The sequence below is a fragment of the Gallinula chloropus genome (genome assembly GCF_964237585.1).
Source record: "Gallinula chloropus genome assembly, chromosome: 1".
Lineage (NCBI taxonomy): Eukaryota > Metazoa > Chordata > Aves > Gruiformes > Rallidae > Gallinula > Gallinula chloropus.
Window position 1 is genome coordinate 118,146,679 of NC_140085.1, and position 23,781 is coordinate 118,170,459.

The window sequence follows — 23,781 nt, forward strand, 5'->3', positions numbered from 1 at the left end:
ATCTTGCTCTTGCTCTTAGACTTCAACTGAATTCAAGCTATCAACTGGTCAGCGCTGCTGACAGGTATGACAGGCAGGTTTGGGAAGGCAGCTACCAAAAGAGAACAGCGCTCTCAGTGTTATGAAACAGTGGAATCTGCATTATGTTAACTACAGCATATAACTTCTCTCCTTTTTTTCCCTCCCCCCTCCATAGTATAATGCTGATAAAGCGATAGTAGACAGCGGAACCACACTCCTCCGTCTGCCTCAGAAAGTCTTCAGTGCTGTTGTGCAAGCAATAGCTCGCACATCCCTGGTAAGCTAATGTCATTAAACCTGCTTAAAATGTTAAATTCCTATTAAATGATCACATGATTTTTCAAAGAGGCATCATCTTTGCTATCTGCTTCACAAGTTACAGGGTTTTAACCTGAGGGGAGCAGAATCTTTCCTGGTCTACTCCTGTTAATAAGTGAGAAATGACTGATAGTCTTCGATGGAAATGGGAAAGGAAGAGGTGAAAATGGAAAGGGAGGAGGGGAAAGGAGGGGTCCAAGTACAGACAAGAAGTGTGCAGAAATGGAACATTTTGTTTCAAATTTTTCATAAACATGGGCAAAATCCTTGTTGCTCTGATTCAAAGTATTAAGAGTGAAAAAATCAGTCCTTTCATTCAAAACACAGCGTTTATTATAAAGTAGAAGTACCTGCTACTGCAAGCAGTTCCTTTCCAAGTGTAATGCTTATTGTTGTGTAGACTGGATGCCATTCATTGAGGATTATTCATATCAATAAAGCTGCTTTTGACCTTCATTATTGAATTATTTATGTTTAAAAGCATCTTTCTTTCAAAATAGAGTGGGCTTTAGAAGGTGGGGGGATGGTGGAGTTCTCCAGGTGTAGAGTAACTGAAGTAGCATTTTCTGATTAATAAAAGCTATTCATAAACTTCTATTGAATAGAATGAACAGTGCCAAGAAGGTTAAAGATGAAGAATAAATCTCAGATAATTTGGTGTGAACAATTGTAATATTTTTGTCATGGATTCACAATCAGACAGCGGTAGTCATTGCAAATCACAGTAAATACAGTAACTGGACTATTGGTTGGCTTTCCAGAAGACAGAGTATTTTTATGCTGATAATTCAAGATTGAGATCTTTTTCCTACCTGATGGAGAGCAGAGATTTGGCATGAAGTGTTCTTCACTGCCTGCAGGTATCCAGTATCTGAATCGAACGTGCCAGTTGTCTTATGTAGCTCAGCTTCCCTGGTTGAAAAGTTCTTCTCTTTGCAAAGCACTTAAGTACCAACTGGAACAATTTCAGTCTGTGGGGGTGGGATTGAATGAAGCATCCCCAAGAGCTCTCGTAATGGCCCCTTGCAGGTAGGCCATCCTCCTGCGAAGTGGGTCACAGCGGTCTGTGCTCCTCTCTGATGTTGGTCAGTACATTTGAACTAGGGCCTGCCATATAACAAGTAAATAGACAACTGATCGATAAGGTATTAGAGAGGAGCCACTTACTTGCTCTGCTTAATGGGCTTTGTTCTTCCTATTAAAGATGCATAAACTAACTCTTCTCTTTTAAGAATTTCTTTACAACCTCAAGGGCTTTGCTGCTGTACCCGCTTCCCTCCACACACGCCAAAAATTACTTTTGCAGCTCTAAACAAAGGAGACATAAGGATCAGATTCCAGCTGTTTAGGAGCAATGCCAGGAAAATGCATGTTTTCAATGCATGTCATTGTACCATTACATCACAACCATAGCGCTGTAACACAGAGTGCCACTGGAACATAAAACCAGCTGCCGTAGTCAGACATACTTCTCTGACCACAGGTGAACCAGGTTAAAAAGTTCCTGCTCCTGGCAGCTGGTTATGAGCTTTCCAGCGAGATGTTATTGCCCCCTCAGATATGCTGGGATAACTGCATGTGAAGCATTCCTTTATTCAGGTTCTTTAAAAGCCAAGGCTGTGAGCTTTATGCTCTTTATTTGGGGCAGATGGGTTTTTAAACCCTACTTATGTGGACTGAAGTCTTTTCGGGAGCAGCTGTAGGTGCAGTTTGATATTGACAGGTCTGAAGGGGGATGGTTTTGGCAGATGGGCAGAGATGAGCTGCAGAGGGGTAGCAGCTACTGCACCTCACTGAACTGAAGTTACAACGGCACGTCTACCCATGGCATTAATATAATGCAAAGTTAATAAATTGAAGAAAGGAAGGCTTAAATAAGCCTGAGTCTTTATTTTAATAACCTCTGAGGTATCATACAGCCAAATCCGTGCCCTCCCCCTCCATGCATTTCTTCAGCATACAGAAGTAAAGCAAAGAAAGGCAATGTAATAAGCAGCCTTTCTGGGAAATGAAAGCAGGCACTTAAAATAGAACACTTCATAGGCTTGGGCTGTCCGGCCTGGGTGCTGTCTTGCTGTTCTTCAGATTACAAGCTCTGCTTTCCGAGAGAAAATGGGAAGGAGAAATGTTGGTAGGTCTGACCTAGGACTTGGCTGTGAGGGGCAGAGTCTTCTGTCCCATGCCAAGAGATGTCCTTATCTGTCTGTCTGGGGCAGGAGGTCCCGCTGTGTGTTTCCATGAGTGAACAGCCCAGGAACAGAGAGAAGCACCTGGAAGTATGAATTCTCTAATTGTGTGCAGCTTTAACAAATATTTCGTTGGCAGATACATGTGAATAACTGTCACATGTAAAATGCCAGATAACTAATGTAGGAGATGATGTTTACAAAATAATCAGTCTCTGCAAATGAAAGGGAGTAGGAGAGCTGGATTCCATCTTTCTTCTTCACCCAAAGGGGAGGCTTTGGCTGTGCATCATCAGAAGCTGGACGTTGCTTCATGTGGGCCTAAGAACTAGTGCAAAGTAATGCACTGAAATAAGGAAGGGCTTTCCTCTGGTCTGGCAGCAGATCATGTTTGTGTGCTTCAGGAAGTATGGCCGTTAGGCAAGATGTTTGTCTTAGGCAAGCAAGCTCTGTAGGGCTTTGTTTTTTGTTTTCTTAGTGCCATGGATGTATTAAGTGCTGCTCATCAACTTCATTTCAAAAGCACATCAGGTTGTATTGGTAATGAGTGGCAGGGCAGCGACAGAGCAACATATTTCTTTCCACTGATTGCAGCAGACCTTGATTCCCTTAGACCACAGGAGATTTTGGCTTAGCCCAACTCAGACAGTTGCATAAGAAGCTGTAAGTATGTGAGGAAGGCAGACAACGCCATTGCGTATCCGTGCTGTTGGTGTTTTGGTTTGTCTTTAAAAAAAACCAGTCTGCTGCTTCAAAATGTTGGGTCTTGGTCAGAGCTGTTAGGAGATGAGGTACGTAGGTAGCAAAAGCCTGTCGATACTTTGCCGCTTTGCGGTGCTGGTTGCTCAGGGAAGTCATTGCTTGCACTTCCGCAGTGAACGCAGATGGGGAGGGGAAGGGAAAGCTAAATTTGCTTTTGCCTCTTCCATCTTCTGAGTCCTCATGGGTTATGATGCCACCTTGTTTTGATGTGTTGGGGTTTCACTTTGATCCTTAAAAGAAAAAGCTCTTTGCTAAACTTGTGTAAGTGCTTGAATTTATCCACAGAAATGGAAGAGGTGTCAAATAGTGATAGTGGACCTTTAGAAAAACCTATCCCAATGTACGTAGTCTGTATATGTAACTTTTTTTCTTTTTTTTAATAGATACAAGAATTCTCTTCTGGTTTCTGGACTGGTTCACAGCTTGCATGCTGGGATAAAACTGAAAGACCCTGGTCCATATTTCCCAAACTCTCCATTTACCTGAGGGATGAAAACTCCAGTAGGTCGTTTCGGATCTCTATCCTACCACAGGTCTCAACCTTCTTTGTTTATTCAGCTATGCATTTATTTTTACTATTATAAAGCACATGCTCTTAAAAAATAGGAGCTATTTTAGCAGTAAGAGAGAACTGGCTTATTGCATGCAAGGGTAATCTTTTTTTAATGAAATTAGGAAAACCAAATGTTAAGTAGGGAAAATAATAAACTTGTTGAACCTAAAACCAAAAAAGAAAAACACGGTTTCCCTCTAGTGCAGTTCATGTAGCTGGGAATGAATTTTTCAAGTTGTCAGGAAAAGCAGACAAGATTTTGTTTTGTTTCTGTGAGCTTTTAGCCATCTTAGATGTCAATACAGAATGTCTTTGATCATTTTGATCTTCTCATTTTGGGAAGGAAATGGATTTGTTTTTCTCGGCATTCTGAGTTTGAGCACTTCTGAATATGGTAGTCTTGGCCATGAGCCTACATGATCTCCTCACCAGTTTCTGTAACGTGGTTGGTTTGTCCTTTATTAATATTCCATCCTAGCTTTTAGACTATGTGACACTTGTATTTTTCCTTTCTGGCTTCCCCTCCCAATATAAGTTGCAATACAGGTTAGTGTCTTCTAACATTACTAACACAGTCTTTTACCTCAGGGGATGGTCAGGAGCAAAGGGGAGAATGAACCTATTAAGTACATTTTAACTTGAAATAAAGTAAAGCCTTATGATAAGCTTTTTCTGTATTGATCATGTAGCTTGGCAATCTTTCATCTTCCCTGAGGAGACAAGGGGTAAAATGTGACTTGAATTTATGAATCTAGAGCCTTGAAGCTGATGCTGAATGCTCTCTGAATCAATTCCATCATGATAATTTTTTAAATAATAAAATTATTCTCTAAGTTGAGTTAATATCCCAAGTTCTTTCTCAGCTATCCTTACCTTATGGAAAATACAATAAAAAGAGGCTGTCATTAATTTGCTGTTGACCTTCACATAGTGACTGACCGTGCAAATTCAAGCTTTAGAATCCAAGAGCTTTCCTTCTTAGGTGCATATGAAGCTTTGACCAGTTTTAAATCATGAACAGAAATCTGTTTGCCCCTATTCATTCTCTTATTTGCAGTGGAGTTTGAGTGCTTGAATGCAAAAAATCAAAAGGTCTGAACTTTTAAGTACCATGTGGTGTTGCTTCTTACGCTTTGGTTTTTTTTTTTTTTTTTTTGCTTTGTTTTTTTTTTTTTTAATAGCTTTATATTCAACCCATCCTTGGAATAGGAGATAATTTACAGTGCTACCGATTCGGCATCTCTTCCTCCAGCAACGCTCTAGTTATTGGTGCTACAGTCATGGAAGGCTTCTATGTAATATTTGACAGAGCCCAGCGGAGAGTGGGCTTTGCAGTGAGTCCGTGTGCAGGTAAGAGACACGCTGTTCAGGGCTGGGGGAGCGGGGAAACACCTGCTCTCTCAAAGAAACACTTTTGCCACTTACCTGATGGGAAAAGTGTGGTTACTCACTATGTGTGAAGTATTTTTCGAGTAATCCCAGGCTATTCAGAACTCAAGGGGAGCAGAAAGAAATGAAAAGCTGTATTGCATACAGCAGTCTTTTGGTGTGGAGTAAATCAGGCTCAGCTCTGGGTGTTCTTCCCTCTGAGAGAAGATCTCCCTTCTGAGACATCTGTCTGTGTGTGCGGTTTCCCCAGCAGTTAAGTGAGAGGAGCCCCTGGCTTTTAATGCAGCTCCATTTCGGTGAGGTTCCCGTTCAGATTTGCTGATAAACGGATTCTTAGCTAACTTTTGAAATGTGCAGTGAACCTCCCTCCTGCTTTTCTTTTAATGTAAATTGGGCCTTTTCAGCGTCTCAGAAATACTCAAAGTAAGAGCTAAAATGAACACGGGACTCTTAAGACTTCTGGAGTTTGTGTTGGTTCTAAGCAAATAGTTTTCTCAGGGTAAGTAGAAAGCCATTAAAATTAGCTGCTGAAGAAATGGGGAATATCTCATAATTTGGGGCTGATTTTGGTTAGCTTTCTTGCTTTGGCATGGTTGATGTCACTAAAGGTGGCTAAAAACAAAAGTGTTGGAATTTTCTCTGTTGTTATTGAGACATTGCTTTGGCACCACAAGAACATGCAAGTGGAAGAGGAGGGAAAGGACCTGCATCCACATGCAAGTCTCTGTCCCAGATAGAAGTGGGTCTATGCCCTGAAAAACATCGTGTCATCTGAGATTTGCATGAAATAAGGACTAGGACTGACACTGCTTCTTTAATCCCCAGTATTTATGTTGGAGAGGGTAAGGGCAGTAAGTACTTGAGTGCTTAATGCAGCCAGGTAATTGAGGGGAAAAAAAGAGATACTAGCTAGCAGAGTTGTAGCTCCAGGGCATTTGAAAAGCTTGCTTTTTTTTTTAATCTCTCCATTGTTAAATGGGTTCAAAATTGTCATCTTTGAGCTTGCTACAACTGAAAATCTGGATATTGATGTGAGCTGCTTAATGAGGACCTCTACAAGGTACCATGCAGTGATGAAAGACACATTGTGAATGCATCTGGAATGAGAGTGTAACTAGACAAACACTGCAGACCAGGGTTTCCTGCCTTTCATTCTTCCTTGTGCTTCCTGGCTGCAATTTTAGCAAGTGCAGAGCTGCCTCCTGTCCCCAGCACACTGCAGCACTTAATGGAGAGGTGAGGGGGCATTTTGACAGAACATATTGACCGACATGTGGTCAGCAGGGAATGTGAGCCAGCTGGTGCTCATAAGAACTGCTTTGACAGCACATCTTTGTTGAGAAAAAGAATGAGGGAACCATAATAACACCTTAATGTTAATATTGGTACATAGAAGCATAGAGTTTGGCTGCTTCATGTAGTTCTGCCAACCTCATCTAGAGAGGAAGAACTGAGCTTGCTGCATAGAAATGAAATCTGAATTTTCATGAGCTCAGGCACAGGATGATACCCAGCTGGTGCCAGAAGGCATTTCCTCCTCATTTTTGCCCATGTTTCGTGCATATGTCTAACCTAGCATCATGGGAGCTTAGCTTCTTGAGAAATCAGATGACACAAGCCACTGGCTGAGACAAGATAGACTGATTTATCAGACTCCACTCACATGGGGCAGATGACATTTTGCTGGATGTGCCAGTTACTCTGAATTCACTTCTTCACAGCTTGTGGTTTCCATATTTAACACTACTTTAATCAGAAAAACACAACTGTGAGTGGTTTGCAGTCAGTGCAGTGTGAGGGATTAAGCTGCCTAACTGGCTTCCTGTGGAGGACAGCCATGTCCTCCATAGCAACTATATTAATGTAATTTATTTGGAGCTTTTTAGTCTGCTCGTGGGCATAAATTGAATTGAATTACTGGTGGCATAAATCTTCAGAAATAGAGAAATACAAAAGGCCATTTGGTGTGGCTTTGCAGTGACCTATGCTTTCTTGTTTACAATACAGTGTTAGTACTAAACTTATGCCCACGGTTTTATAAGATGTTGAACGGGTATGTGCTGAATACAGAAATGAGGGGAATGTGGCTAAAAGCCTCGACTTCATTGAACTCCCAAGTTTCTGTTGAGACTTGGCTAGAGATGAGGACTGGCTTGTCCCACAATACTACTCGCACCATTTCCATTCTCCAGGATGTACCAAGAGTGAGAACAGTTAGGTAGATGGCTGCAGGAAGCTATTCCGTTGTAGCAGGAAAAATAAATTTGCTTTTTTTTCCTCAGTATGTGGAACCCTTTAAGATTTTAGTTAGTACCAGTGAAACAACCTGATGGTACCTTGGCATTGAGCAGAGTTATACCCCTGGTATTTTTGTAGTAAGTGGGAAGATCCCAGGAACAAGGCTTAGGTGTTTCTTAGGGCAGAAATGCAGCAAGCACAGTAATTAGAAATGACTTCTACACTAAACTGCCATGAAACAGAACGCACCCATATTTGAGGACAGTAAACTCAGGAGAATGGATGGCATGATGAATAGCAGAACTTCGCTCAGGATGACCTGGGTAACCTGGAGGACAGGGCAGCAGAAACCTCAAAAGTTTCAGTGAACACAAGTGAAAAGTTCTGCACATTGAGCAGAAAACCACCGTGCGTGGGTACAGTCTGAGAAGGGACCAGGTAAATAGCAGTCCTGCAGGAAAGAGAACTTGGGATTATGGTGGTCCCTAAATGGAATGCAAGTCAAGAGTGAGTGCAAGTGAAACCATGTAAGAAAGGGCAACATCCACCAGATACATTCAGGAAGGTTGAAGTTGGACACCAGCAATTTCTTCTTCATCAGTCGGGTGGTACAGCACTGCAGCAGGGTGCCCAGAGGGATCATGGGGTCTCCATCGTCAGGCTTTTACGAGACCTTGGCTGGATGAAGCTGCAGCTGACCTCATCTATTGATGGTGACAATCCTGCTCTGAGTAGGAGGCTGGGCTTGGGTGACTTCCAGGGGCCCCTTCCAAGCAGCGCTTTACAATTTTATGATAAATTGGCTCTAACTTCAGGGCTGCTTCCTTTCCAAACCACCGGTGTGTCAGTTCTACACAAATGCTATAAAATAGCATTTTACCAGAGGTGCTGTTTTTGTCTTGCAAACAACATCAATGAAGAAAATCTTATTTATTCAAGGTCAAGAATTTATGGTTGGTAGTTACCACCAGATGTTCAAAAAAAAAAGTCCACCAAAATATCCTAATTCAGCTAATGTGCAGTATGCTCTGTGTGTGTGTGTGTCTGTTAGTTTCTGTTAAGGGCTTGTTGGAACAATTTAGGCAAATTTCCTTTCTTGATTTCCTCTCAATTTCTCTGGGGGTGAAAGAAGGTGAGGGAAAAACTTTTCTTTTTGGAGAGAAGAAAGCAGAGGCTGTGCTGCTATCAAGCATTCTCAAAATGTAATTTAAAATGTCAGCCACTATGGCAACAATTTTGTATTGCCTTTCTTAATAGGAGTAATTACTGTACTGAAGCCAAATAATGAGTAATTAGGGACTCTTTATTTTCAAAGCTATCTCCAAGGTGGAAAATTGTGCTGCTTTTTTTTTTTTCCCCACTTCTTCAAAATACTAAATTCCTAAGTAGAAATGCTTACGCCTTGTAGTTCACATCAGTATTAAATGTGGTTTAGTTTGGTTTTGCAAACTGCAGGCCTTCATAGAGACAGATGAAATGGGGTGAGATGTCCAGAAGAAACAGTTGTGTGGAGACAAAGTGTAATACTGGGACTCTGATCAAAATGGATTTCTGCCACTACACCTTCTAGGTCTGTCTGGTCCTGTGCAGTCCCCTTACCATATCTACATAACAGCAGCATCTTGGCACAAACGTGGGCTGCTGGTAGAGGTGGGCAGGCCAGTTTCTAACCATCTGATGAGCTGAGAGACGGCGTGTTTGGTACTTACCAGTGTTAAGGTGCATGTGGGTGCAGCCTCAGGTTTCACCCAGTCCAGCCACTATTGCTGCGGAAGGAGTCTTCTCACACTTGCAGCTGGAGAAGAGGTTGGTTCACTTGAGTGATCCTTCAGAGAATTCCTCACCTGGGCATTTTGTTTGTTACAACGGGTTGGTTTTCCATCGGACGAGCGAGTTGCCCTGACTCTCCTTGCAGCCTTCCAGTCAGCAGCACCGATACAGAAGTGGCAGCTAGGGACAGGAGTGAGTGCATGCAGGGCTGTTCCTTTCAGCAGCAGCCCGCAATGGAGTTGAATTAAGTCTAATGAGACTTAAACATTAAAATAATATGAGGGGTTGGAAGGCCGGGGCCCAATACCAACTAAAATCTCTCCCAGTAAATTGCAGATAAAGCAGCCTACCTATTCCACATTTGTTTCTCCACAAAGAACCTTAAAGGCCACCTTCCTGCCTTCCCACTGCCTAGGGTCTCCTCTTCCTTCCAAAGGGTATTTCATGCTAAACTCTTTAAAGGTGCTTCCAGGAGTCATGCCCAAGGTATGTGTCAGTAAGAGATACTGTTTTCAGTAGGCAGGACCACTTGTAGTTTAGCAAGACTTGCAGTTTAGCAAGACTGCTGGAACAGGCTGCCCAGAGAAGTGGTGGATGCCCTGTCCCTGGAATTGTTCAAGGCCAGGTTAGATGGGGCCCTGGGCAACCTTGTGTAGGTCCAGGCCTGGAGGTTGGTGGCCCTGCCTGTGGCACGGAGGTTGGAGCTCTATGATTCTTGGGGTCCCTTCCAACCCAGACCATTCTATGATTCTAAGACTGTGTCTGTGTATCAAATGACCATGAGATTAAGCAGGAAGGTTAAAACCATGGCCTTGATAAGAAATACACAAACGTGTCGTGAAGTGTGTGACTGCAGCGGTGGGTTACAGCCGTTTGGAAGAGCTGTTGAAATGCAGAGGCAGGGCTAACTGAAAGATCCCAGTTGCCCCAAGCAAGCTAAAAGGTATCCACCCATCCTTCCCCAGCAGCTCACCTGCAGATACCAAGTGCTCTGAATATTTTGTTGCCCTGGGCAACTCACTTGCTCTGCCTTTACATACGCGGAGCCCTGTCCACAACTCAGAGGAACTTTGCTGCGCTTGCCGCGGTTACTGTGACAACCATGGGCAGCATAACCCCTTTTAGCAAATACTGGTTTAACAAGTAGGGGTTTGTGATGGTAATGAAACAAGTCATACAGTCTGTGATGTTAGAGAGATGGCTGGCTTTTCAAAAACAGAGCTGCCAAGGAACTCCTTCGTGCTTCTTGCCTTAGCATTGCCATCTCTGTTTTTCAAACTGCTGGGTTTAGCATCTCCCTACCTGCCCATAGCTCTGCTCCTTCGCATCCCAGCTCCTCACTCGTGGTGTTGACCTTCCTCTCCACCATTCCCCTTTCTGTACAGCTGTCGCCCAGCCCTCCTGCCTCACCTTCTCTTCCTTCTGAAATTTCACCTCCACTCACAAGAGTATCTTCGCTGCTTTCCACCCTTCACCTTAATGTTTCGGGTACAGTCCTTTAAGGTGTCTGTAAAGCTAATGATCCTGCATGCTGCTCCCTGAGACCACAGAAGACAGCAAACACAGAAGATGTAAGAATCATCTGAGGTACTCTTCCAGTCATTGCAAATGCCAGGAACAAACAGAATCTGCCCAGGCCCTGACCTACTCCGGTGTAGGTGTTGAAGGATTATTAAGCTTTGTTAAATTGACATTTCTAAAAGGTTAGTCCAGAGACAAAAGGTAATCCAGTGGTTTGCAGTTTAATTTGCTCTGTGGGAAACCTGATTTAAATGTCTGCTGTCATGTTGACAGCCTGTGTAGATGTGGGAGTATCATGGTCTCCTTATGCTTCAGATTCCCATTTTATAAACATGGAATACAAGTACTTTTATTGCTCTGAGATACAATAAAGCATGAGCATGCTGAAATGTATAACGATGGAGGAAAAGGGATATGTAAGTATTTAAATGAGATCTTTTGTCATTTGCTTTTAGATGGTGTCTGCAGACTTAATGTTTTTCTTTTTGTAATTTCTCAGAAGTTGATGGCTCTCCAGTCTCTGAGATTGAAGGCCCTTTCACAACAGCAGATGTTGCAAGCAACTGTGTTTCTAGCGTTTCATTCCATGAACCAGTGTTGTGGATTGCTTCCTATGCTCTCATGAGCCTGTGTGGAATTATCCTCCTTGTACTGATCATCCTGCTGCTTATTCCCCCGCGGTGTCAGCATCGCTACACCGACAACGACGTGGTCAATGACGAATCCTCCTTAGTGCGTCACCGATGGAAATGAGAAACCTGATTGTGAAATCCAGGACTTAAACAGAATGAAGAACAAAGTACTTTGCCAAGGGGAAGAAGCCAATGCCTCAGTCCTTTCTACGTTCATGACAAATTGCTGTTGAAATCTCGCCAAATACCCTGCATCCATAACTTTTTAAGCTTTATTTTCTAACACTGATTCTGAACCAAAGCACTGCTAACCACCTCTTAAGTGCTACGGTACTGGATTTGCTACTGCAGTACAATGAGCCTTTATGCTCTTGATAGTACTTCCTTTTAAAAAAAGAAAAAAAAAAAAGACAAAAACACACCCTGATGTTCTTCCACTGTCTGAACAACTGTCCATCCCTCTCTCACAAAAAAAAAGGAGCTGTCAGTATTTTCTAACTAATCAAGTCCTGACTGTAGAAAAAGAGGAAAAACACTTAATAATCTTTCTTATTAATTACATTAAATTAATACTGCTTTCTGTTTACATCAGTTCGTTTTGAAACTGTGCTTACGGTGCGGGGGAGGGAGAAAGGTCAGACTTAAGCAGCAGAGAAAAGCAAGTGAAGTCAAGAATATTGGTTTGTGGGGTTTTTCCTGAGATCACTGCTGCCACTTGAGAGGGTCGCCCTTCCTGAGTGTCATTACAAAACAGTTTGAGGAGGCGAAAACTGGGGAACAAACTTGTTCAGCCTTAGTGTAAAACAAGACTACCTCTCTTAATTTACAAGGATGCTACCACTGGTAAGCGTGTGGCTTAGAACTGGTCTTGAACTACAAGATGCTCCATACAACCAAATGCAACTCCTTGGCTTCGAAGCAGTGGCTTTTATAAAAATTAATACTTCATAACTTTCCACTTTGGTGCACAAAATAGCCTTTCAGTTTTCCTGCTAGTGTAGGGTTGTTTGGATTTTTTTTTTTTTTGAGTTGAGGATGACTGATATTTAGAAAAGGCCAGTTTGCATACCTATGGACAGATGATAGAACTAATGCCTGTGTTTTTTTGGTATTCCTAGTGACCCTGTTAAAAAAGGAAACAACAAAATGAGAAGCAAGCCCTATTTTTAGGCTGAGCTCAACAACATAGAAGTTCAAGGAAACTTACCCGACTGTGAAGTAAAAGTCTTTAATGCAGGCTTGTTTCCCACCTTGAGCAGCAGCTGGAGGTGGTGTGTTTAGTTTCACCAGTGTGTCCATCCAGTGAAAAGTGTGTGTAATGATCGGCTGAAAAACACGTCCTAAGACTGAAAACAATAGTGGGGGAGAGTGGGGAATACTAAATTTGACCAGATCCCCATTGTGCAAGCATAGATGTTAATGCTGAAGTCAGAACATGGAATTTTCTTTGCAGATAGGACAGTTTTTCTTGTATCTACTCAGTGTAGGACCTCCGTTGCTTTTCTGTAACGCTGGTGTAGTGGATTTTTAAGATAAGCAGTGCAAGGCTGAGGAGTCCGGTGGTAACTAGTACTTATCTGGGGTTTTGTTGTGTTTGTGGTTGCTGGGGTTTTTTTAAGGAAAGAAAAAATTCCTTTGCATTTTGATAGCAGAGCAGTTTGCATATTTGTGTGGGAAACAAGGAGACAAAAAAAGAAAACTTAGCTCTGAATCTCCCCATCCCTCCTCTAGGAAATTTTCTGCCTATAATCCCTTCATAGAGCTTTCTGGTTCCCACTGACTCGGCATCCAACTCTGCACAGAATAAGCAAAGATTTCTTTTTTTCTTACCCCCTCCCTTCCCCCAGAAATGGTGCTTTTACAGAGGTGCACATAACATGTGAAAATAAAGTGCTGTTGTTTCTTTTAAACTAACTTGTGTATTTCACTTCATAACTGGAAGTGCCTGTGATTTTCTTTCCTTTTTAAGTCTTGCACTCTCAGATTGCTTGGCTGGACAGAGTGAAATAATTTGTATTGTGATTCAACATCCTGAAAATTATTTCTCCTGGAATTTAGAGTTGGAAATAGAAGGAATTTTGAGGTTGCTTCCATGTTCCTCTGCCCATTAGATTTTAAGGGGAGAGAAAAATTGTTAATTACAAAGAATGTAAGAAACCATAGGACTTAGATGTTTTCTCTCTATTCTATTTTCTGTACGTCTCTCTCGATGTCTTGTAATTAGAATTTTTAGTACACGTTATAACAAGAAGTTCCCTTGAGTTTTTCTTACAGCAATAGAATTTGCTCTGAAAGAGAGAGAGCACGATGTTTCCAATTCCGTGATTCAGTTCCATATCGTCCTCCTGGGTTTGCTTTGACACATAACAAATAATTTCCAAGTTGTATTCCTCCTTCTATGGTATAGTAGTATAAGTAATGCTTCTGTCACCTGTTTCAAACAGAAACACAGCGTGAATGTTTGGATTGATACAGGGGTAAACAATGAGCCCTTTTTCAATTCAGAAAGTAATAACACTTGTATGCTCTTAAAACATTTTTTAGCTGCTTCCCTCTCACAGCCTCCTCCTATCTCCTTACCACAAACAGTTTTAGGAAGGAATTTATTGGGAAAGTTTCCTTCTATGCTTTCTAATGACAAGCGAGATGTCTTCTGAGCTACTTAATGAAGTCTTCTTAGCGTGCTAGATTTCATATAAAAAACTTCTGGTTTTACTCTTTCACTTTGAATGTCATTGGTCAAGACATTTTAATAGAAACACTTGAATTATATGAGCAATAATCAAGTAGCACAAATGAGATAGTAATATGTTCTGGAGTTTTCATGTCATCCCTTGCCACTAAAATTTGGCCTATAGTAAAAATGCTGTTAGCGACATCTGCTAGAAGCACAAACTTCATCTCAGCTTGTAAATTGATACTTACACTGGCAGATATTCAGGTGAGTATTGCTTTGTTGCTCTGGCAACGAGAAGAGCAATAGAAGCCCTTGAGGGTTCATTTTTAGCCTACAGCACATTAAGAAAAATAATGCTCTTGAGCATTTTTCTATGAAAGATGAAATACAGTGATAGACTACAGTGTTAGCAAGTGTGTCTTACTAGTGATCTCTTCCCTTGATATATTTTCTTTTAAAGGAGAGTGCTGTGAGGTATTTATACTCCTGTTAACTAACTTCAGAGATAAGATTAAACCATACCTAAAAAAAAAAGGGGGGGGGGTGGGGGGGGGGGGAGGGCCAGTGAAAACCAGAGCTTTGAGTAAAAATGGTGCTGGAAAATATTCTGTTTATCATGGAAGGCAGGATGCTCCACATCACAGCACTCCAAATCATTCCTTGTACACGTACCAGTATTTCTTGTAAAACCAGTGTTTTCCTAATGTGAATGCAATATCATGTACCATGAAAATGTCAGAAAGCCGTGTTTCACTGGATGCAGCCTTTTGGATAATTGATGCGATCAGTTCAATCATTAGGGATTTGAAGATGTGTGATTTGAGTTCAAGTAGTTAAACCTGAGTTCGGGCATGGGAATATGTTAGTTCTATCCTACTGCCTTCACAAGGTTTAGAAATATTATCACAGGCTTTTTGGCTCAATTTAAATGCTGAAGAAAACATATGAAGAATTCTAATAGCCTTTTTTGGTTTTTTTTTTTTTTTCCTTATCCCCAGGTTCTGTAAAAGAAGTTAGGTAGCTGGGATTGTTCAGTTTTTTAAGCTGAAAGATCTGGTGTTTAGGATTTGTATGTGAGATCAACATGTATACAATATACCAAGGCAGCGTACTGTTCCAGTTCTCCGCTTTGATGCTGTGCAGGTTAACTAGTGGTGCTCACAGAGCTGTTGGTTTTGGCATCTGTTGTTAAACAATGGTGTCCCTTGTTAACATACCAGTTGTTTATCAGCAACTCACTCTATATGGGCTAAAGTCAAGCTATGAACACTCTGCGCAGTTACTCGCTGTGTTTCAGTGAAAGATAAGCCATCTGTATGCTAACCTTTCCCTTTAAATACGAGGCAGCTTGTGAGAGTTGCTTAACACAGCACGTTTTCAGAGAGAGTGGCCCTTAAATTTCCTGATAATCCAGAATGATTGTGCTGCTGAAAGCTGCTCTGATTTCTGTAAAGGCTTCCGACAACTAGGTTGGTTTGTTGGCTGTCATAATCTGCTCTCAAGACATGAGACTCATACATATAAGTAGTAATACGAGCTGCATAATGAAGGGGGCTCGTACAATGACCTATGGAGGTGAAAGCCAAGGAAATGGGGAAAATGAAATAAGTAAGCTACCCTTCACTTCATTAAACCTTGTAAGAGCATAACAGATTGATCCTTTTAAGAAAGGTATGTACAATTTACCAAGACATTAGTTCCTGTCAAACTTGAGTCCCTGATTGATAAATTGTTCAGTTCTGGCTGCTGTGGAAGTTCTGGCTGCTGTTCAGAGAAGTGAAGACAGATTGGTAGTGGGATACGAGCAATCTTCTGAGCCAGTCGGATTTTCTGACTTCTGGGGCCTAATTAGATGTTAGGCCAGGCTTGTGAGTAATCCAGAGTGCTGGTAACAGCTCCTTGGGAACGTTATCTGAAATAGAATTGTTGGCTTCAGCCAAACCCTTGGTTGAGATGGATCTGTACCTCAAAACCCACTGCTACAACTTCTGCTAACTCACAGAAGGGGCTACAGCAACCTGAAGCTGGCTGATGTCGAGAAAGGTGGAGATGCTAAATAACTGGGTCTTCTACCAGACTTCCAGACCAAGGCTGAGGCACCTCAGAAGAGCAGAACGGGAGGGCAACTGCAGTTGCTGACAAACTGCTGTGTCACATCAGTCACTTCACCTGGCTTCTTAGTAAGGGTTCACTTGTCCGAGTGTGTTGGAAGCCAGCATGCTCTTCAGGTGCCTGTTGCTGCCACTAGGAATTCCCACTCCTAGGTGAATAAGGGGCACAATCATCTTTAAGGAAAATCATTGGCCAGTTACTGAATATTACACCTCAACCATGTAACAAAGCACCTGGTGGTATGTCTCACCCCTAACAGTGGTCTGTTTCTAAGCAAGAAAACGTTATTTTAAAACATGTTGGCATCAGTGACTGTGCAGTACTAATACAAGAATGTTTTGTGTTTGCTTTTTTTTTTTTCTCTCTCCACTGTATTTAGGCTTTGGCTGAATCATGGTCAGGTAGTCTTTGAAATACTGGAAATCTTAGTTCAGACTATGAAGGCTTATGCAGAATTTCTTTTAAGCTAGCCGTAAATTAAGACACACATGCTAATTTTCAGCATTTAAAAGGAAACAGTCCTCAGTAAATCTTCAGTCTTCTCTCCTTTTTTGTTTTCTATTTATGATAATCACTGAAAATATTTTAGTATTTTATCTGCTGTCCTACTGATTCATTGACTGTAAGTCTTCTGATTTTTCTGATTGTCTTTGGGCCCTCTTACTGCCCTCCCCCCACCAAAAAAACCACAAAAGCCTGAAGACCTCTATATCCAAAATTGCACCTCCTAACAAAAGATGTTTTTCTTGGTGTGACCATCCATAGACCGGTTTAAGTAGTTTTTGTAAGACTTCAGCAATGTAACTGGAGGTTGAAAATACTTGCATTAGTATCAGGAGGAGAATTAGAGCCAAAACTAAATCTATGTCAGCAGTCCCTGAATTCATCTGGGTGCAAAGAATTCCTTTCTCCATGTGACTGTATTTCCTAGACACCTTTCACTTCCCACTTGGACGTACTTAACTGCTTGGTCTTCCTCAGTGGTCCTTTACATTTTCCTTTTCTCTGTCCTTACGAAATTCAGGGGTGGAGGGGAGACCACAAGGAGCTGTGTGAGCTAGTGCCATTCCTTAAGCAGATGATGGCGCCTTGAAGGGGCGGGGGGTTGACCTACCACCAACTGTAACAGACCCCTTACTGTCTGTCAGCTCTTCATCCTCGCTGATACAGTTGTGCTTTTCCCAGTTGACCAGCATTCTGCTCTGATTTTGGAGAGGCATGTACCAAGGCAAAATACCTGAATGAACTACCCTGTAACCATCCTCCTCTCACATCCCTTTTTGAAGAGGGGAAATTTTCACAGAGTCGTGTCAAATCTGCAAAGGGTATGTTTATTCCTGTGTTTGTTAGGGAGGAATTACATAACTGAATGTTTAAATTACGGTATTTGCAACATAGCTGGCCTTTGGAAAATTTGGGGGGGGGGATGAGGGAGGAAGGGGGGAATTTACCCAAATAAGTCACATGTAAGTGGTACTGAAAAGACAGCTGACAATTTCTTGATAGCACCAAGGCATGGATTACTGCAATATGTCCTGGCAAAAAAATGCTTTGCTAGCCAGTCCTCTGTGTGTGCATAAACTGTACAAGGCAGGGTATTTAAATAAGATTTATCTGGAACAGGCAGTTCACTTTTTATCGAAAATTTTGTATGGCAATGCAGAAATCTTTTAAGATTTTTAACACTACATCAGCTGTTACCTGATAGTTCTTTAGGAAGTGTGGAAAGAGTGTCACCTCTAATGAAATTACTCCCGTCTCGTAGAGGCATTTGTTCACCTGATTTTTTTATTTTATTTTATTTTGATAGGTGAGATGTAACACTGAAAGGCAAATGGGATCAAAACTTTGAAAAAAGGGGTACACTCTTTTTAATTGAGTCTTTGGGTGATGTTAGGATGTTTACCCCACTTACTGTCAAGCCTCATTACTGAATTTTCCAAAAGCTGGTATTTTGTACTTCCAGGTCTTGCTGTTTTCAGATAAACACTATGTAAAAAAAAAAAATCAAATTTTCTGCTGCTTAAAATAAATGATCAATTCTTTCAACCTACTCGCTGTGTCTTTTTTAATCCTGTTAAGGTGAACTTTCCAGGCCCATCAATTATATCCACACAAATTCTTCCCAGTATTTTGGGACTTTCAATTCTAGCCGCTGGCTTTAGCTCCGAAAAGCGAAACCGCTCTAGATCTCCTCAGAACCCTGAGGGAAAGGGAGGCAAGTTTAGCCTCCGGGTGATCTTTGTTTTTCCTGCTTACACCCAAATTGCTGAGACGTTCTTGCTTGAATTTTTTTCGCTGGTGGGTTTCAGCATTGGACAGATACCAGACACGGAGAACACTTCCTGGAGAAGGCAAAGCTTCTGGATCATCTGGAGTGGATGCAAGTAATATTTTGGACTGTTGCTGTCAGCTGTCCTAAACTGTGAAATAAGAAATCATACAAATTGAATGTCACAGCCCCTCAGCCAGCCAGCCACCCTCAGAGCAGTGGTCCCGGAGGAAGGAGGGGGGTCACAGCGCCCTGTGTCTCGTACCCCGGGAGGTGGCGCACACGGGTTGCTTTTCCAACGGGAGACTGCCGACCTTTCCGAGCAGATCCTGACGTCTTGCTTGAAGTCTAGGAAAAGTGCTTTCAACTTTCTCTCTTCCCTCCTCCCCAAATATCCTATCTAAAAAGTTCCTTAACTCGAAGGGGGGCGAGGGGGAGATGTCTCCTGACACCCTAATATCCCCTTTTCCTTCCCCCTCTTTTTTCTTTAAAGCCTGTTATTTTAAGCCCTAACCTTGAAAGACAAAAAAAAGCATGGGAATGCACATGTTAATAAACTCGGGGCACTGGTCAAGCAAAACAGATGAGCACCAACTGTTTACTGTGATGGGTTTATTTATTTCCCCCTTTAGAAAGCTGGCTGGGTTTGCTCATTACTGTCCCGATACTCAGTGAAGCCCACCTGTTCTTGCACAAAACCATACTGCACTGTTGGTTCACACTTCTCTTGCTCACCTTTCCCTGTTAAAGCTGTCCCATCTGGACAGAACACTTTGTAAGCTTCTGTATGAAACACAGAAGTCAGGCTTTATTACAAGAACACAGCTTGTTTGGTTACCACAGCGCGGGACAAACACATGAAGGTTTACAATTCGAGGGCTCAGTGTAATCTTTCAGGACAGCATGTAACTGTGATGGCCACTTAAACTGTAACCATTAACAGTTCTTCCCTTTCTGCACCAAAGCAAACTCTTTATTAAAATAAATTATTTGGATTTACTTTTTTTCGCCCTTCCAGAGGCTTACAAGTAACGCCTCCCTAAACCTTGGCTGGTCATTTGTTTCTCTAGGAAATTCACCAGCATTCACTATGAAGGTAAAACAACTTTTTCTGACTAGATGAGGTATTGTATTATTCAACTTACTTATTTCCCTGCACCAAGCCTTGTTCTGAAGTACTGCACATCAGAGTACTGCTTACATTTCCTGTGGTTGATTTTTTTTAATCGTAACGTGAACATTACCTTTTCCATATTGTTACTGTGTGAGATTGATTTTTTTTTTCTTGTTGGACATCTTGGATATTCTCCAGGATGCTATTCCATAAAGATTTTAAACTGCTGATGTATTTTTACGCTATTTCCTAGTTTACTCCTACATTCCCTTTCACTGACCAGCCTGTACCACCTTTTTCCCCGCACCGTCCTGCAGTACTGACCCACGGTGACTGCCCAACGTCTGTTGCCATCGTGACTCACAGGTAAGAAGATGCCTTTTATTCCTCTCTTTCCCCTCTCTAGAAGACAGGTCTGAAAGAAATCCATGTCCCTCACAGTGTATGTGAATTTGGCTTCAAAGGTAGATTTACTGTTGGCTTTTTTTCCTCTTTTAGAGCTCCAGCATCAGCCTGGGTCCCCGCTGAGAAACCCAGTGTTGGCAAAATGGATCAGCAAAAAGCTCCAGGACATACCACAGGGTGTCAGGCTACAAGTGCTTTAGGATTGCTGACAGCAGGAACCTTGCCCATCCAGCTCCCTCTGGTAAATCTCTACTTGATTTGAGTGTGCTTGCAGGATTGTTTACATCCAGACTTGGTTGTAGACTGCACGGAACTGCACAGGGTCTGTGCTGATAGGGACCTGCAGGCTTAATAACTGTGCTGACAGCAGCATTTCAAGAAAACAAACAATGGAGATCCTGTAGGATTGTGCAAAGCCATGTCCAAGTATCCAGTATTTAATAGAAGGATTTTCCTCTCCATCTCGTTTTGCCCTTCTCTCTACCCTTGCCTTCCTCTTCCAAAAAGTTCAGGCTGCTAAGTATTAAAGATGACTGGATTTCAGCCCGTATGTATTAAGCTACTTCTGCTAATCCTGAGGAGACTTTGCTGACCAACATCTTCTGTCAGGATGAAGTGCAATTAAATATGTTTTCCTTGTGTATCTCTGGAATAACAGAGCATAAGATAAACACACCAATATGCCCCACCTTTGTGTCGCTTAACAGGCCAGCAACATCCTGGGAGCTGGACTTACAAACTTTACAGGGTTTCCAGCTTAGGAGCTGGAAGTAATCATTACTTGCTTATTGCCTTTTGTTATGTGATGCCTTTTTTGCATATCTGGAGGGAAGATTTTGATATATTCACAGATGAAGTATCTTTAAGCTGTCATCTGGTTCTAAGTTATTTGCTCTGGAGTCTCATAAAGATGTTCAACATATACCAGGGGAAAAAAAAAAGAGGTCATTGTCCTAAAATCTACATTTGAATCCCTATTTCTCCATGTTACTCTTCATGCTACCATAATTCAGGATGCTGAGGTTCTACCTGAATTACAGACACAGGCACACGGTGAAGCATGGCTGAGTTACAGCAGCTTAAAGAACTGATCTTCCACATTGCCACCCTTCTCATTCATGTGGATGTTCTTATCTGTCCCACATCCTAGGTAAAATTAGTTAACTTCAACATTGGTTGCGTATTTTATGTAGGTGGTCTGTTTTTTCTAGTAGCCCTTGATGTCCTTGTGACCTCTACAAGCAAAGATGCGGTACAATATTCTTTCCCTGCTTTACAAACTCTGCCTCCATTTTAAATCATTACATTCTTTTAATCCATTCTAGGAGGATTAACAATACATTGCTGGGCACTTGTGGATGAGCAGAAAACATGTATGTCACATAGCTATGGGGACTGTAATGACACTTTTGCTAATTTGTTAGCCAAGTAGGGCAGATGCAACAAAAATACAGCAGCTCAAAGGGCAAGCAGGAACTTACGCCGTTGCAACTTTGCAGAGTTAACAAATGCCCATAAATGCTCTCTAAGGGCTGAGGCTTTTGTGATGATAAGACAAGGCGAACACATAAATAGAGTGTGCGTACGTTCACCTGTTCCGTTTAGGAGCTGCGAGAGTCATTTGTTTCCTGTGCTGCTTATCACCAAAGGGTGTTACAGCCTCACGAGCATCAAGAGTGAAGATTAATGTTTTGGAAGCTTTTTGTTCTAGCTTTCAAATTGCAGAATGAATGGCTCCAGAGCGAACAGAAATAATTATACTCCAAAACTGTTCTGCATACCACATCTTTGATTAATTACTAAAGAAAAAACAGTACCATGTTTCTTTTGCAGTCATAGAACTGAGATACCTGAAATAAAACATTATCTATCTAAAGTTTCCTGGTCTCCTTTTGCTATGTAAAATCCCCTCAGCTAGAAACCACTGGATCCCAGGGCTTTGGCAGGCAAGTAAACCAGTTCATGTGTTGCCTGGTTTTGCAGCAAATGCTTTGGAGTGGCTCAGTGTAGTTTCGGCAGTAATGACAAAGCAGAAACCTGCTACATTGGTGGGTAAAAGCAGGTGGTAAACTGGCAGTTATCCTACTGATAATGATCACTAATGGTGAAGTTTTTTCTCACAGTAAGGTGTAAAGGTGGTGCACAAAGCTCCACTACCAAGGGTTTAAAGGTTTTTATCTGTGGAGTCCCACCAATGCTCATACATTAAATTTATTTAAAAAATAAATTGTCATGAGTTCTAGTTACTGTTCCTTGCTTTAGTGACATCAGCAGAATTTTTCACTTGGCTACCACAAACGTTAGCATGTTGTGCTTAAAGACACAATCTTTTTACTTTAAAGGCTAGAAATGCACTCTTCAGTAGTTTCAGTTACTAGCAAAGACAGCGGTTTCCGCCATCTTGCAGGGTAACAGTTCCTGCAGAATTAACTGTGTATTTGAAAAGCAACACAGAAGAGCATCTTAACTTGTCCACTCATTTCTCCTTTTCCTTTTTGTCCTATACTTTTCATTTCTTTAAACTTATTTGTCCCATGCTGCTGCTTTAATTATTCACAGGCCTAGGTTTTATTGGATGTTGCTTTTCATTTGCAAGCTACGGTACATCTGACAGTAACCAGCAGCAATTACTCCCTCGGGTTTAACCTGCCTTTTATAGGATACTGTAATATCCCACTCACAGGTGAGGCCAAGCAATGCCACTTCTCCAGAGACTGGAAACATCTATAGCTTTCACAGGTGCCCTGGAAGGAAAACAAAAGCCCCAGTCTGACTGATATCCTGGTAGGTGCACTCCTACAGCATTTTATTCATGTTTGCTGAACTAAACATGATTTCTGTGCATCTCGAAAGGCAGAGGGAACTAAGGAGCTTAAGGGAAACTAAATCAGAGAGTTCTGAAGGTAAATACTAATTCCCAGAGTAGTTTGAGCAATTTTCAAATAAACTCACTAACATCCTTGTTTGGGTTTTGCCCAGCGGGGGGGGGGGGGGGGGGGCGTGCTTCAGCTCAGTTTTCTGAACATGTTTTGAGTGGTTATTTCAGCTCTCAGAAGTTGTCTTTGCTCTGAGCTGTGATGTCCTCTGTTCAGGGTCAGAGCTGCCTGGTGCTCACGGGGCTCAGCACCTACGCAGGCCTGCAGACACCCACCAACCACAGCATGTCGGGTACTGCAACTTTTAAAAGGGGGGAAGCAAGCCCATGATGTGGGCAAGGGAAAAAAGCCCTTCCTTGCCTGTTGTTTGCTTTCTGGGTTTGGTTCAACAGGCTTGAAAACAGCTGGTTCAGTGCGAGATTTGGGGGAAACAGCTTTTCGCCCAGGCCCGTGGATGGGGTGTGAGCCTTCCTTTTGATCCTGTTGCCCAGCTGTGCTTCCTTTGCCAGAAGATAACTGTCAGCACTGCCTCTTATGTGTCCAGCTGTTAAGTTTTCTCGTGGCGCCTCCTTGGCTCAAACGGGAGCTGGTTTGGCAGAGGAACCCTCCCAACGCCTCATGCCCTCTCCTCCTCCGGGGCCGCCGCCGCAGCCGTTAGGAGCGCCAAGCCCTCCGCGGCCTTTGCCAGGGGAATTACGCGAGGCCTCGCCGCTCGGTCCTCCCCGACGCCACCAAAGGGCAAAGCGGCCGGGAAGGCGAAGGAGCCGTCGCTCCCCACCGCACCGCGGCCGTAGTCGTCCGCCGACCCCTGGTCGGCTCCTCTGAGGCGCCCCGCCGCCCCCCCGCCTCCCCTCACATCGCCTGCTGGGGCGGTGACAGCAGCCGCCACCTCCCCCAGCTGCCTTCCCCGGCTTCCCCGTCAGAGGAAATGGCCC

The 23,781-nt window shown here is 42.5% G+C and overlaps 1 protein-coding gene across 1 annotated transcript in view; it reads left to right on the plus strand.

Annotated features, from left to right (window-relative positions):
• Window positions 1-11,511, plus strand: part of BACE2 (beta-secretase 2) — a gene marked incomplete at both ends in the record, with an annotated part of 46,606 nt that extends 35,095 nt beyond the window's left edge. Inside the window, 4 exons of the mRNA XM_084279044.1 lie at window positions 197-298; window positions 3,671-3,820; window positions 5,022-5,190; window positions 11,258-11,511. Of these exons, the coding sequence (XP_084135170.1) occupies window positions 197-298; window positions 3,671-3,820; window positions 5,022-5,190; window positions 11,258-11,511 (675 nt within the window). The remainder of the gene's footprint in view (window positions 1-196; window positions 299-3,670; window positions 3,821-5,021; window positions 5,191-11,257) is intronic.
• Between the last annotated feature and the right edge of the window lie 12,270 nt (window positions 11,512-23,781).